The sequence below is a fragment of the Pholcus phalangioides genome, unplaced genomic scaffold (genome assembly GCF_987345545.1).
Source record: "Pholcus phalangioides strain wild (caught in Gottingen) unplaced genomic scaffold, Ppha-v1.0 ptg000039l_1, whole genome shotgun sequence".
Lineage (NCBI taxonomy): Eukaryota > Metazoa > Arthropoda > Arachnida > Araneae > Pholcidae > Pholcus > Pholcus phalangioides.
The window spans coordinates 12097549-12111364 of record NW_028301625.1 but is presented as its reverse complement, the minus strand read 5'-3'; the positions used below and the strand labels follow the sequence as shown (position 1 = coordinate 12111364).

Genomic DNA, 13816 nt, shown 5'->3' with positions numbered 1-13816 from the left:
TATCTTGACCATGGGATGTTGTCTGTGGTTATCAACTAATTTCCGATAATTACTATACGCTCATTGGAGTTCAAATCCAAAGTAAAACTAAAAGGGGTATGGGGTCATAGCGTTATCTTGACCAAGGGATGTTTCCGTTCTCACGGGGTTCTTCCCGATAATTACTATACGCCCTTTGGAGTTCAAATCCAAAGTAAAACTAAAAGGGGCGCTATATATAACCCCCGACAGCAAGGAAAGACCATCATTCTTAGTTTCAAGCTCGATCGAGATGGATTCCGCTGCAATCTTTGACGAAAACCCATTACCTAGTGATATTGACTGGGATCTAGAAGAAGAGGTATGTTATTCGATACACTTGTCTTTCTCGCTTTATTTTTCATGCCTTTTTTTTTATACCAATGTGTATCCAATGTATTTTATTTTTTGAGCGAGTTTTTATTTTTTCTAGAATGCGTTGATCTTCGGATCAGATTTCCATATTGATGATGTGGAGTGGATTATGGCCGAGAACCCTTTCTCTCAAAAAATCAATTGGACCCAGGTCGAAAAGGTTGGTTCAATTTTGTTTTAAAATTATTTACTATCTCTTTTTATTTGTCTCCTTCGATTATTTAATATTGTTTCTTTCCCACAGGATGCCATAGAACAGATAGGTGGTGGTGATGATCCGGGCGAGGGAACTTCGAATTCCGTAAGCATTATTTAATTTATTAATTATGTTTTTACTTTTTTTTTCAATATGCTCATTCTATTTTTTTCTTTTATAGACCCCACGACCATACGTGTTGCAGGAACAGTCCCGCAAGCTGAACAAGAAGTTCAATGCTGAGCAAATCACTTATGCTGCCCGTATACGAACCGAAGCCCTAGTGGACCCGTCAACTCGCCTGATAGCTGCCATGGCTTTCTTGAGATCAATGTTGAGGCAGTTGATAGACGAGACGACCAATGGGCTGCACCCCGAAGACCGCATTCGGTAAATATTTATTGGATATTCAGAGTGATTTGAATAATTTTTTTGAATTGAATAATTAATTTTTTTTTTCTTCAGGATTGTCATGACGTCCGATAATTTCGACAGGCCCATTTCGACATCTCTTGTTACCGTGGCCTCACTCACCATCGAATCACTCCTGGCTGTGATAATGAAGGTTCTACAGAGCAAGAACGCCATACCCCTGGACGACCCATCTCGCAGATTTGACATCATTACGGTCCGAATACCACGAGGAGGTGGAAGATGCAAGATTGTCAACATATCGTCTGACCGGCTGACAAAACAATCAGTTACACGTATACCTGAGGACGGACTGTGTTGTAGTCGTGCCATCGTTGTTGGACACGCCATCCTTGAAAAACATCCAAGGCTGTCGACGGTAAAAGATGGGCGTAGAAAATTACAGAGAGACATGGCTTTGACATTGCATCGAGTGGCTGAAGTTCCCGAGGGCCTTTGTGGCTTTGATGCTATCACAAAGTTTGCCGAGGTTCTAGATGTCCAGATATTCGTCAAGTCTTCGGAAGAATTTTATCGGGTAATTTATTTTATTCACCGATATTATTTTTAGTCTGGAAGAATTTTTTTGTTTAATCACTTGATATTTAGTATTCTGACTTTTTAACTGTTTAATTATTTTCAGGTGGTGTTCAAGACACCCAGGAAAGACAAAAAAATATTTTTGTTGTTTCATAATGGACACTATGACCTCATCACGTCTCCCAAGGGATTCCACGGCACCAGTTTCTACTGTCCGGACTGCGACAAGGCCTACGACCATGTCCAGTACCATAAATGCGCAGTCCGATGCAACACCTGCTTCAGCGATGCATGCACCCTTGTCACCCTCCACCACTGCGATGACTGCCACAGGACATGTCGATCGGCTGAATGCTTTGCAAGGCATAAGAGTCTTGGGGGCAAGAACACCACGTACTGCCAGCAATTCTACGAGTGCCCCACATGCAAGAAATTTCTTGTAGAAAAAGAGCGATCCCGAGGCAAACACGTCTGCGGGGAAAAGTATTGCAGCAACTGCAAAAATTTTCATCAAGATGAACATCATCTCTGCTCCCTCAAAAAGAAGAAGGTGAAGACCCCCTCCGACAAGCTCGTTTTCTTCGATTTCGAGACGGATCAATCTTCAGGCGAGCACGTGATAAACTTTGCAGTTGCTCAGTACTCGGACGGAACTGAATTCGTCTTTCGAGGATATAATGCCCTCAGCGAATTCTGCGCCTGGCTCTTCCGCAAAGAACATAAGGGGTACACTGCCATCGCACACAACATGAAGGGGTTCGATGGCCAATTCCTGCTCAAGTACGTTTTTTTCAATATTTTTAAAATGTTTACATAAATAGCATGTTACTGTTTTATTATGCATGCATTTTGTAATTTTATAACATATGTATTTTTTTCTTTACAGATATCTCCTAGAACAAGGAATAAAGCCTTCTGTTGTGCCGTGTGGATCCAAAATAATGGCTTTGCGGCTGGACGCTGTCAACATCCGGGTTATCGACAGCCTTAACTTTCTCCCGATGGCTCTGTCCAAACTGCCGAAAACTTTCGGGTTGGAAGAGCTGAAGAAAGGGTACTTTCCTCATCTCTTCAACCGATCGGAAAACCAAGACTACAATGGACCCCTCCCTTCCATGAACTTCTTTAATCCGGAAGCTTTCACCGTCGAAACGAAGGCGAAATTCAACGAGTGGTACGAACAGAGGAAAAACGAGAGTTTCGTCTTCCAAGACGAAATGTACGAATACTGCAAGTAAGTTGTTTTCTCCTCCATATTGAGTATATTTTATTCGTTTAGATTATTTTTTCCATTCTTTTAACATTTCTACACTATGTTCTTAATTTTTAGGTCAGACGTCGATATTCTACGTCGATGCTGCTTGCAGTTTCGGAAAGAGTTCTTGGGATTAACCGGCGTCGACCCATTCCAGTACCTCACCATAGCCTCGGCCTGTATGGCAACATACCGGTCGAAATACATCGATGATGGTGTAATTGGTATGGTTCCTGCCAACGGTTACGTCAACAATACAAACAGCAGCCGCCTAAGTATTGAATGGCTGTCATACCTAGGACTGAACATTCAACATTCCAGAAACGGGACGGGAGAAAAGAGAGTGCTTGGTCTCAGCGTGGACGGGTTTTGTGAGGAAACAAACACCGCGTTTTTATTTCACGGTAAGCGTCATCGATTATTATTTTTGAATTAATTTATTATTATTTTTATGTTTCGTATTTCAAAACATTTTCGCTAATTTATTTTCATGATTTTTCCAGGATGTTATTGGCACGGCTGCCCGCACTGTTTCGAAAAAGATATGGTGAACCCCAGCACCCAGAGCTACATGTGGGAACTCCACAGGAAGACCTTAGAACAAGAGCAGAAAATCCGTCGAGGCGGATACAATCTCAAAGTCATGTGGGAGCATGACTTTAACGCCCTGAAGAAAACGGATCAAGCTCTCAAATGCTTCCTGGTGGACTTCCACTATACTGACAGGCTGAAACCACGGGATGCGTTCTATGGTGGACGAACCAATGCCACCAAACTCTTCTATCGAGGCACCGCAAAATACATCGACTTCACGTCTTTGTACCCGTGGGTCAATAAATACTGCAAGTGAGTGCTTTAAAATTTATATAACTTAACAAATATGGCTCTACCTTTACTTTTTTTTACACGTTTTTTTCTTTCATTGTAGATATCCAATTGGACATCCCCGGATAATTACCGAGAACTTTGGACAGCTGAATTCATATTTTGGCATCATTAAATGCAAAGTACTACCACCTAGGGGCTTATATCTACCCGTTCTCCCATACAGGTATTATTATAATTTTTTTATAACGTGATCTTCACGTATTCCCAATCTAACATAATTTTTTCATAAAATTTTTTATTATTTTTATCATCATATATTTCATTTTTTATAGATCCGGTGGAAAATTGACCTTTCCCCTGTGTCGTTCGTGTGTGGAAACACGCTTAAAAGAATGCCAACACAACGACGAGGAAAGATGTATCACGGGTACTTGGGTTACTGAAGAGCTCAAGAAAGCCGTTGAAAAAGGCTATGTGGTGAAAAAGATATACGAGGTATTATTTTTTTCCAACCCATAATTATTTTTAATGTTTTCCCCGATTATTTTTGTTTTCTAATTAGGATTGTTTTCTCTAGGTTTATCATTTCGATCAATCTCGAGAGGGTCTTTTTGCCCCCTACATCAACGCCTTCCTCAAGATCAAGCAAGAGTCCTCGGGATGGCCGTCAAACTGCGTCACGAATGTTGACAAAGACGCGTACGTGAAGCGGTATCAGCAAATTGAAGGCATAAAATTGGAGCCGGGAAATATCCAAGTCAATCCAGGTCGACGTCAAGTGGCGAAACTTTGTCTGAATAGGTAATTATCATTTTTAACGATTGAAAATTTTTGAAAACCATGCTTTTTTATGATTTTTAATGACCGTATATACTAAACGTTCATATATACTCAATGATCGCTTTTTTTTCCAGCTTCTGGGGTCGCTGGGGTATGCAGGAAAACAAGACGCAACTGTCGTACGTCACTGAAACTTCCGATTTTCACAAAATGATGAACGATCCTTCTATTGAGGTACTTTTTTTTTTTTTAAAATTATTATTTTTTTTTAAGATATTTGATTTCATCAAACTAATATTTAAAATGATATGTGACCAAACTATTTTATTTTTTTTCAGGTCAAGGATTTGTATCTCCCCAGTGATAACGTTGCAGCTATTGAATGGCACTACAAAACAGATTTCCTACCCCAGACCGACCGGACCAACGTTTTTCTGGCTGCCTTCACGACAACGTGGGCCCGTTTGAAGTTGTATTCCGAGATGGAAAAACTAGGCGATGCGTTGCTCTATTTTGACACCGACTCGTAAGTTCGCAGAAAATGTTTTTTGTTTCATTTAATTTTTCAATGTCTTATCACTTGACTTATTGGTTTTTTAAATTTCAGAATCATCTATGCTAGCAATGGGACCAACGATCCACCATTGGGTGATTTCTTGGGCCAATTCACAGATGAGCTCGACAGTCATCACATCACGGAGTTTGTGTCAGGTATTTTTCTCAATCTGGTTATCAAACTTTAATTCATCCTTTAATTTCACAGGTTGAGACGTTTCTCATTATATATATTTGTTTTTGAAAAAATGCTTATTTTCAGGTGGAGCCAAGAATTATGCCTATAGGAGGTCAGATGGCAGGTCATTCTGTAAAATTCGAGGCTTCACACTCAACTTCAAAAACTCGCTAGAGCTCAACTACGACACGATGAAGGCCCTGGTCCAGTCCATGGATTTTGCAACGAAGATCGCTATCGTCGATACCCACAAGATAGTGAGGGAGGCTAAGAGAAGGCGGATACTGACCAGACGAGAGGAGAAAAAATACGGTCTTGTATACGACAAGAGGGTTCTTCTGCCCGATTTCACGACGCTGCCTTATGGGTATTAATTTTTTTTCACGTCAGAACATGTTTCTTACCGCAAAGTCCCTTATGTAAATACGCCTATTTCAAGAATAAATTATTTATTTATGTTATAGATTTGTTTCTCTCGTGTGTGTTTTTTGGTATTTAATGTTATGCAAACAGAATTAACTGTCATTTGCGATGGAGGAGCTAAAGCTTAAACATCCTTTTGGATGTATAGTGTCTGGACCGACTTCTTCGGGAAAAACTCGGTTTGTTTCGAGACTCATAGCCGAAAAAATGATTGATCCATTTCCTACGGAAATTGTCTGGTTCTATGGTATTTATCAATCGTTTTATGAACAGATTTCAGGTGTCACATTCGTAGAAGGTTTACCTACAGATTACGAATCTTACATAGGTTCGCGAACGTTATTTGTTATCGATGACCTGATGTCGGAGCTAGGCAATGACAAGCGATTAACTAATTTGTTTATTCGCGGAAGCCACCACAGAAACCTTTCCGTGATATTCATCGTTCAAAATTTCTTTCATAAAGGCAGTCAGATGCGAGAAATATCTTTGAATGCGCATTATCTCGTCTTGTTCAAAAATCCGCGAGATAGAAGCCAAGTTCAACATTTAGCTAGGCAGATGTATCCGGGTAGACAGGCATTTTTTCAAGAGGTTTTTAACGATGCCTGTAAACCCGCTTATGGATACCTATTGATAGACTTGAAACCGAACACGGAAGAACAATTACGCCTGAGAACCGGGTTTTTCCAGAATGATACATATTACGCTTACCAACCCAGATAAATTCATTTCGTGTCAAGCAGTCGAAGAGGTCACATCATGGAAGGGGGCCTTGTCATAGACTTTGAAGGTTTCCAATGTACTTCGAGAGGATTTATAGTTAAAGAACTGGCCTACTTTTCGTTAAATGGCAGTAGTTACGGGACTTATACTTTTCAACCACCTTATGACTGGTTCGAACTGAGCGGTAAAGAAAGGGCGTCTGCTACGTGGGTGATGTCTAATCTACACCACATTTCATGGGAGGGCGGCAACATGCCTTATGAAAAATGTTCAGAAATTCTCTCATTGTTGTCGGATTCGTATTCTGAAATTTATTGCAAAGGACTTGAAAAATGCAAATTCATTGGGCAGATGACGGGGAAGATCTGCCACGATCTCATTGGCTATCCTACATCCCCCTCTTTACCAAATCCCAAAGTCCGCTGTTTCAATCACGGCTTTAATTTTCCCCATTGCGCACTGATCAAGGCCGTCAAATACGGTATGTATATACGAGAAAGAGGTTTCGACTGTCAGTGACGATCAAGATGTCGAGGTATGCACAACGAAATTTAGAGACACTTAAAGAGCTCACCTGTTGTAGAGGCAAGAAGCGTACTGATCTGATAAAGAAAAGTAGCAACAGTGTCATACGGGCTCTATGTGAAGTGTGTCTTAACGTGTTAAAAGGCAACGTTCCCGTCACGAAATCTCAGAAAGCGAAACTCAGTCGTCATAAGAGGAGTCTGAGAAATTTGTCTAAGAAGAATCTCCCACTATATAAAAAACGGCGTATTTTAGTCCAGAGAGGTGACGGTTTTCTCAGTCTACTTTTACCAGCCGCAATATCCGTTATCTCCTCACTCATAAATGGAGCACGCTAAAAAATACGTCATCGTTCCGGCAGATAGACATTTGAACGCTGTTGAACAACAGCTAAGCAAGTTAGATGGTGATATCAACATTGTCCTCAAGAGAAAAGGTCTGAGAGACGATGAAAAAGCGAAACAGTATTTGCAGGTATTGCAAAGGTACCTAGCGCTCACAGAAAATTCGAATACTGAAATTTTAGGAGAAAAGAAAGAAGATGATATAAGACCCGATTTCGAGAACATGATCATACGAAAAGCCGCTCCGAGTCACAAGAAAAGAGCTAGAGAACTGGTTGACACCATGAAAGTGAACAACAGACAGCTGTTTTGGAATGAGGACGGCGAACTTGTTCAAGATGGCGTTGTGGTCCCGGGAACCAATATCGTGGAACTCATAAGACATAATCTGAGAAAGAAGAAATTTGGAAAAGTACCTAGAGGAAACGAAGCATTTAAAAATTCCGTTGAACAAATAATGTCTCCTCAATGGTTATGCCTGTAACTTTTTTTTAGAAGCAATAAAGAATGTGAAAATTTAAAAACCTGTGTTATTTTTTTTCTAGTATATATTCTCACACGATATAATTATACTCTCATTTGCTAATGAACAGAGCTAAGAAACAGGTGTGTTTTAGCGATAACGTATCAATATTCGTAGTTGGAGGCGAGGATAGAAGAGGGTTTTGGCTCGAGGATGCGATAAGATTTAGGAAGAGAATATCCGATTTTGAAAAAATATGGACAAATATACAAGTCCCTCCGAACCGGCCAGTTTTGGCGGAATCAACGCGTTTCACAGGCGTCTTAGAGAAACCGGAAAAAACGTAACTTTGAAAGATGTCAAAGAATTATTGCAGGGTAACGAAGCATATACATTGCACAAACCATCCAGAAAGAATTTTAAGAGAAATCGGGTGATAGTGGGTGGTATAAACGAGCAATTTCAAGCCGATTTGGTAGACATGCAGGCCCTGAAGAAGGAAAACAAAGGTATCAAATACATACTTACCTGCATCGATGTTTTATCAAAGTTCGCTTGGGCCATACCGTTGAAAGATAAAACTGGAAAAGAAGTTACCGAAGCGTTCAGAAAAATTTTCAGAGGCCGCGTATGCAAGTATTTGCAGACTGATAAAGGTACAGAGTTCAAAAATAAAACTCTACAAACTTATCTAAAATCGATGAATGTCATGCATTTTTCAACAGAAAGCGAGAAAAAAGCCTCTGTTGTCGAGAGGTTCAACAGAACTCTTAAACAAAAAATGTTCAAATATTTCACGCATAAAAATACGCACAAATACATAGACGTGTTAAGCGAACTAATGCATAGTTACAACAACACATGGCACCGCAGTATAAAGACTAAACCCGTTCTTGTTACCGAAGAGAATCAATCGGTCGTTTGGAATGAACTGTATAAGGATATCTTGAAACCCGTGAAGACAAAGTTCAAGTTTGACATCGGAGATACGGTCCGCATAAGTCGCGCAAAAATGGTTTTCGAGAAAGGATATGAACATAACTGGACTCGTGAAATTTTCACTATTAAAGAGAGACTCGAGCGCTTACCTCCAGTGTACAGGATAGCCGACTCTGGTGGCGAGATTGTCCATGGTACTTTTTACGAATCTGAATTGCAGAAAGTGAAGCGGAGCGAGTATTACCAAGTAGAAAAAATTCTAAAGAGACGCAAGGTAAGAGGTAGGATGGAGTATTACGTAAAATTTAAAGGCTACGACAGCAAGTTCAACGTATGGGTTAGTCATCTCAAGCGCATATAAGTGACAGTGTTCACACAATTATCGGTCATTCAACAAGATGTCGTTCTATGTAACACTTCCCAGCGACAGTTCAGGGTCATACTATCCTGAAAATACTATATCTCATTTTGTCACAAGATTGCCATTTCCAATAAGTTTGACTGGCGAATGGGAATGTGCGCTTTCGGAGATTGTTTATTCTCACACGTGGTACAACATAACCGAAAAAAATAATCTGTTCGGGTTCGATCTTGGTGATGATAAATTGCAGGGAAGAAACGTACCAGTTGGATATTACGAGACAGTTCCAGATCTCTTGAACGGCTTGAAGATACCAGCTTTAAGAAACAAAATATTGTTCAATTACAATGAAAACACCAGGAAAGTGAAAATAACACTAAAAGATGGGGCAAAACTTCTGTTAAAAACCGGCATTGCTGAGCTACTGGGATTCGAGCCAACGCTGATCGAAGAAACTACCGAAAGCCCTTACGTTGCTGACACAAACGTGTTTTTTCCAGTTTTGTACATCTATTCCGATATTGTGCAGCCGCAGGTTGTGGGAGATGTGCAAGCTCCTCTACTGAGAGTCGTTCGCGTGAAAGGAAAAGATAACGAGGTTATAAGCTCTCATTATGATCGACCTCACTATCTCCCTATAGCTCGAAAAGAATTCCAGACTATAGAGATAGAAATTCGAGATAGTTCGGGAAATCACATACCTTTCAGTAGAGGAAAGTCGATTCTGATTCTTCACTTCCGCATGAGACAGTTCTTATAAAAACACTGGTCTTATCGATCCGTTGTCATTTACGAACTAGATACGAAAGATGAAGGTTCCATACCATTGTTGCACTAAACAGTTTGAGGACTACTATGTCCAACAAGCCGGACAAGGCCTGCCGTATTATTCGGGTGCTGTAATGCAGAGAGGATACGGTCTAGGTAGTATATTCGGAAGTCTTTTTAGAGTAGCCATGCCTTTTCTTAAAAAGAGTGCTAAAACTGTTGGTAGACAGATTTTACGCTCTGGCGCTGATATAGTTGATGACGTAATGAAAGGTGAAAACGTTAAAAGAGCAGCGAAAAGACGAATGGGTGAAGCTGGAAAGATACTGACAGAAAAAGCAGTGGCCAAATCTCGGGCCATGTTTGGAGCGGGACATAAAAGGAAACGCAAGAAGGCGAAACGCATCATTTTAGCCAAACGACCCAGCGGGAACAGACACGATATTTTCGATCCGTGATGGCTTTTCTCTTGAAGGATTCTCCTCAACTGGCAAAATCTGAACTCAACCTTTTCACTCTACCCGGAACACAAACTACCATAGAAAGCGGAAAATGGGTCACCTATTACCCGCTTTCAAACGCCTCCGATGGAGGCCCTCTGGAATTTAACATTGGAGGAAGTGGTGATGAGTATCTGGATCTCTCTCAAACGTTAATTCACGTGAAAGCTAAGGTCGTGAAAGGTGATGGGTCTTTTCTAGATAAAGAGAGTAAAGTCTCACCCGTGAACCTTTTCTTGCAATCCATGTTTTCCCAGGTTGATGTTTCTCTGAATGACCGTCTGATATCATCTTCCAGTAACACGTACCCCTACCGAGCTATGATAGAAAAACTCTTGAACCACGGTAACGAAAGCAAAACCAGCCAACTGACAACTGAACTCTTTTATAAAGACACTGCCGGAAAAATGAGTGATGTGGACCCTACGTCAAAGGACCCCAATGAGGGTTTAATACAGCGAGCGGCGTTCATCGAAGAAAGTAAGACCGTCGACATGATTGGTTCGATTCACGGGGACATATTTTGTCAACAGCGACTCTTGCTGAATCTCGTTTCTCTAAGAATAAAGATGATTCGTAGCAAGTCAGAATTCTGTCTGCTTTCGCCAGACAAAAGTGCAAACTTCAGAGTTGTTCTCCGTGACGCATGTTTATACATAAGGCACGTCAAAGTGTCTCCTGGTGTGCTTGTAGGCCATGCGAAAGCTCTAAGTCATACTTCAGCCAAGTATCCGATAGACAGAGTAGTGTGTAAAGTTTACTCGATACATCAAGGAAGCATGTCGTGGGTTCAAGACAGTGTCGTCGTTGGACAACTACCCAAAAGAGTGGTAGTCGGAATAATAGACAACGACGCTTTTTCAGGATCGTATAGCAAATCACCGTTCGAGTTTAAACATTACGACCTTAACTTCATAGCCACGTATACTGACGGACAGCCAGTTCCTTTCAAGCCTCTAGAGCCCCAATATGATCAAGGATTATATGTCCGAGCGTATCATAGTTTGTTTTTAGGGACTGAAAAAGCCTGTCAAGACAGGGGTATAGATATCTCTAGAAGTGAGTTTCCATTGGGATACGCTATCTACGCCTTTGATCTGAGCGCCGATCTCTGCCAAGGCGATCATTTCAATTTGATCAGACACGGCAACCTACGACTGGAAACAAAGTTTAAAGCTCCGCTCGTCCAACCAGTTTCCGTCATTGTCTACTTGGAGTTCGACAACGTCATAGAAATAAATCAGGCACGAAACATCCTCTACGATTTCAGCAGTTGAATATGTACTCATCTCAAATAAAAACAATTTTAGAACGCGAAACACCATACTTCATCGATGTGTTTCCATGTGACATGCTACCTGTGCATATTCAAACCTATCCGGCGTCTTTAGTTGTGAACGCGGATAAGCACACACAACCTGGTTCGCACTGGATGGCAATCAACATTCCGGACAAGAACACCTTGGAATTTTTCGATTCATACGGACAGAAGCCAGAGACTTACGGAAAAGAAACTGCATCATTTACAAGAAGATATAAAAACATTTTATGGAACTCGACTCCTCTACAATCACCTACCTCCAATGTATGTGGACAATACGCTGTGTTCTTTGTTATACAGAGAAGTAGAAATGTAGCTTTAGAAAGTATTGTTAAGAAACTAAACAGAAAAGGAAATGATTTTGCTGTTTATCAATATGTAAAGAAAAATTTTGCTGTACGATTATTATTCAAGAAATAAAGTATTTAGTCTAAAAAATTGTCTAGCGTTGGTTATTTAAAAACAGTACACAAATGAAACACAACCAATTGAAAATAAGAAAACATTTATTAAATGCGATAAATAATGATTATACAATGAATAAAGATCGATAAAAGGCTAATAAGGGTTATACATAAGGGAATAGGGTGTTTGCATAAATCCTCGTTCAGCCTCCTTAATCAAATCTGAAATACGAATCGACTTGAAAAAAGTCGATTCGTATCGACTTTTTCGACGAGTAAGGCCCCACCCCTTTTAGTTTTACTTTGGATTTGAACTCCAAAGAGCGTATAGTAATTATCGGAAATTAGTTGATAACCACAGACAACATCCCATGGTCAAGATAACGTCTCGACAGTGACATAAAAAATACCGCCATTTTGAAAATAAACACGGTCGACAGGTAGTCCGGTTCGAGATCCTGAAAATATATCCGACAGGTGATCTGGTGCTATAAATTCGGCTAAAAAAGGAAGTCGGTCAAAAACGCGCGAAAAAAATCGGGAACATTTCCCCGGTGGCGCCATCTAGCGGCGGAAACTGGCATTATCGCGGTCAAGCGCCGCGTATACTACTAGGAGCGTATCTCACTTTTTCATACACTAGTGTATTTTGCATCTCTCGATAACGGGCACCAATGGGACCGAAAATTCGGTCCACTAACGAGCAGTGTCCGTTTAATAGTAAAATACATTGTATCCCATCGATATAATTCAAAATTGTGTCCGTTTGTGGAGGTGTCCGCTAACTGTATAAATAGAAAATCTCTCTTTTTTACCTGAAATTCAAGGCAATATCTAGAGATAGAGGAGAGACTATCTCTAGGTGCTGCTCCAGAGTGAACGGCGTGATTGATAATTATGAGAGAAATGAAACAGGTTCAGTTTGAACTAAGGAAAAATGCTTTGAGAGAGAGAGAGAGAGAGAGATGAAGCTTTTTCTAAACAATAAACTCATGTCAAGATCATGTATTTCTGAATATACGTAGACAACAGCAAAACTTGACCGCAGAAAAAAAAAATCAAGATGACATTGGATCAGTAGATATACGGGACGCATCGTAAGTCAATACATACGGAGACATACTTAACCAAGTGTTATCTTCCATATTTGTGTCTCCGCTTTCATTCATGAATACGGAAAGTAAAAAAAAAAACCCACTAAACTCTCTCTCTGTCTTACTCGTAACATAGCAATGGTTAAGGAAACTGATTATCTATCAAACCATCTTGAATTGACTTTTTTTTTTAAACAAAGACGATGGCCTTAAAAGGATAGCGTATGAAAACAGTTAATTATATGGATCGACGAGGATTCATTTTAGTAATGAAATGTGGTTATGTTACGCCATTGAGATGGTTACACAAGCGTGACGACCGTGATCAGGAAACACTATGACATTGCACGAGTTGTTACAATGTCTTTGCTATGGGTGATAAGTACACAAAAAATACATATTAATTGAACATTATTCAAATAAGTTTTCTTGCTCATGTTTTCTTCAATGAATTTGTTCTCGACTTATACTTGTGGTTGGGCAAGTGAAGTCGGCTTTATTGAAATTAACATAATTTTTGACCATTATCAAATAAAATAATATTTCCGCAGTGTCATTGAAATTTCTATCTATGGCGTTTGAATTTAAGAGCTATAAAACTTAATGAAAAATGAAAATTAACAAATTAACGAAAGAAGATTGTTCAAAAAAAGAAGGGGCTGGGAGGGCAAAATGAAAATCGTGAATGAGAATGAAATAGGTGGTATATTGCAGCACAAATAAAGAATGTAATTTTTCACACATGCAATAAATACAAAGCTAAAATACACCAATTCATAAGTGCAATAATAAGTACTTGAATAACAAATCAG

At 40.0% G+C, this 13816-nt stretch overlaps 3 protein-coding genes across 5 annotated transcripts; all 3 read left to right on the top strand.

Moving 5' to 3' along the window:
* Nucleotides 1-641: 641 nt before the first annotated feature.
* On the top strand, nt 642-4428 carry LOC149065589 (uncharacterized). The gene is made up of 9 exons (XM_089254012.1): nt 642-979; nt 1055-1538; nt 1644-2320; nt 2427-2774; nt 2871-3199; nt 3299-3641; nt 3724-3846; nt 3956-4118; nt 4201-4428. Exons 1-9 carry the CDS (start codon nt 903-905, stop codon nt 4426-4428), a joined length of 2772 nt encoding a protein of 923 aa, XP_089110138.1. The 5' UTR covers nt 642-902.
* Nucleotides 3957-5567, top strand: LOC149065588 (uncharacterized). 3 transcript variants are annotated; one of them, XM_089253750.1, is made up of 6 exons: nt 3957-4118; nt 4201-4424; nt 4538-4637; nt 4742-4929; nt 5011-5114; nt 5221-5567. In XM_089253750.1, the coding sequence occupies exons 3-6, from the start codon at nt 4557-4559 to the stop codon at nt 5508-5510; spliced, it is 663 nt and encodes a 220-aa protein (XP_089109876.1). In that variant the 5' UTR covers nt 3957-4118; nt 4201-4424; nt 4538-4556; the 3' UTR covers nt 5511-5567. The 3 variants fall into 3 exon arrangements, with proteins under 3 accessions (XP_089109876.1, XP_089109874.1, XP_089109875.1); XM_089253748.1 differs by having other exon boundaries at nt 4201-4637; XM_089253749.1 differs by lacking the exon at nt 3957-4118 and having other exon boundaries at nt 4164-4637.
* A 4575-nt stretch (nt 5568-10142) lies between these two features.
* Nucleotides 10143-11462, top strand: LOC149065587 (uncharacterized protein F54H12.2-like). The gene has a single exon (XM_089254011.1). It carries the CDS (start codon nt 10143-10145, stop codon nt 11460-11462), a length of 1320 nt encoding a protein of 439 aa, XP_089110137.1.
* Nucleotides 11463-13816: the final 2354 nt, after the last annotated feature.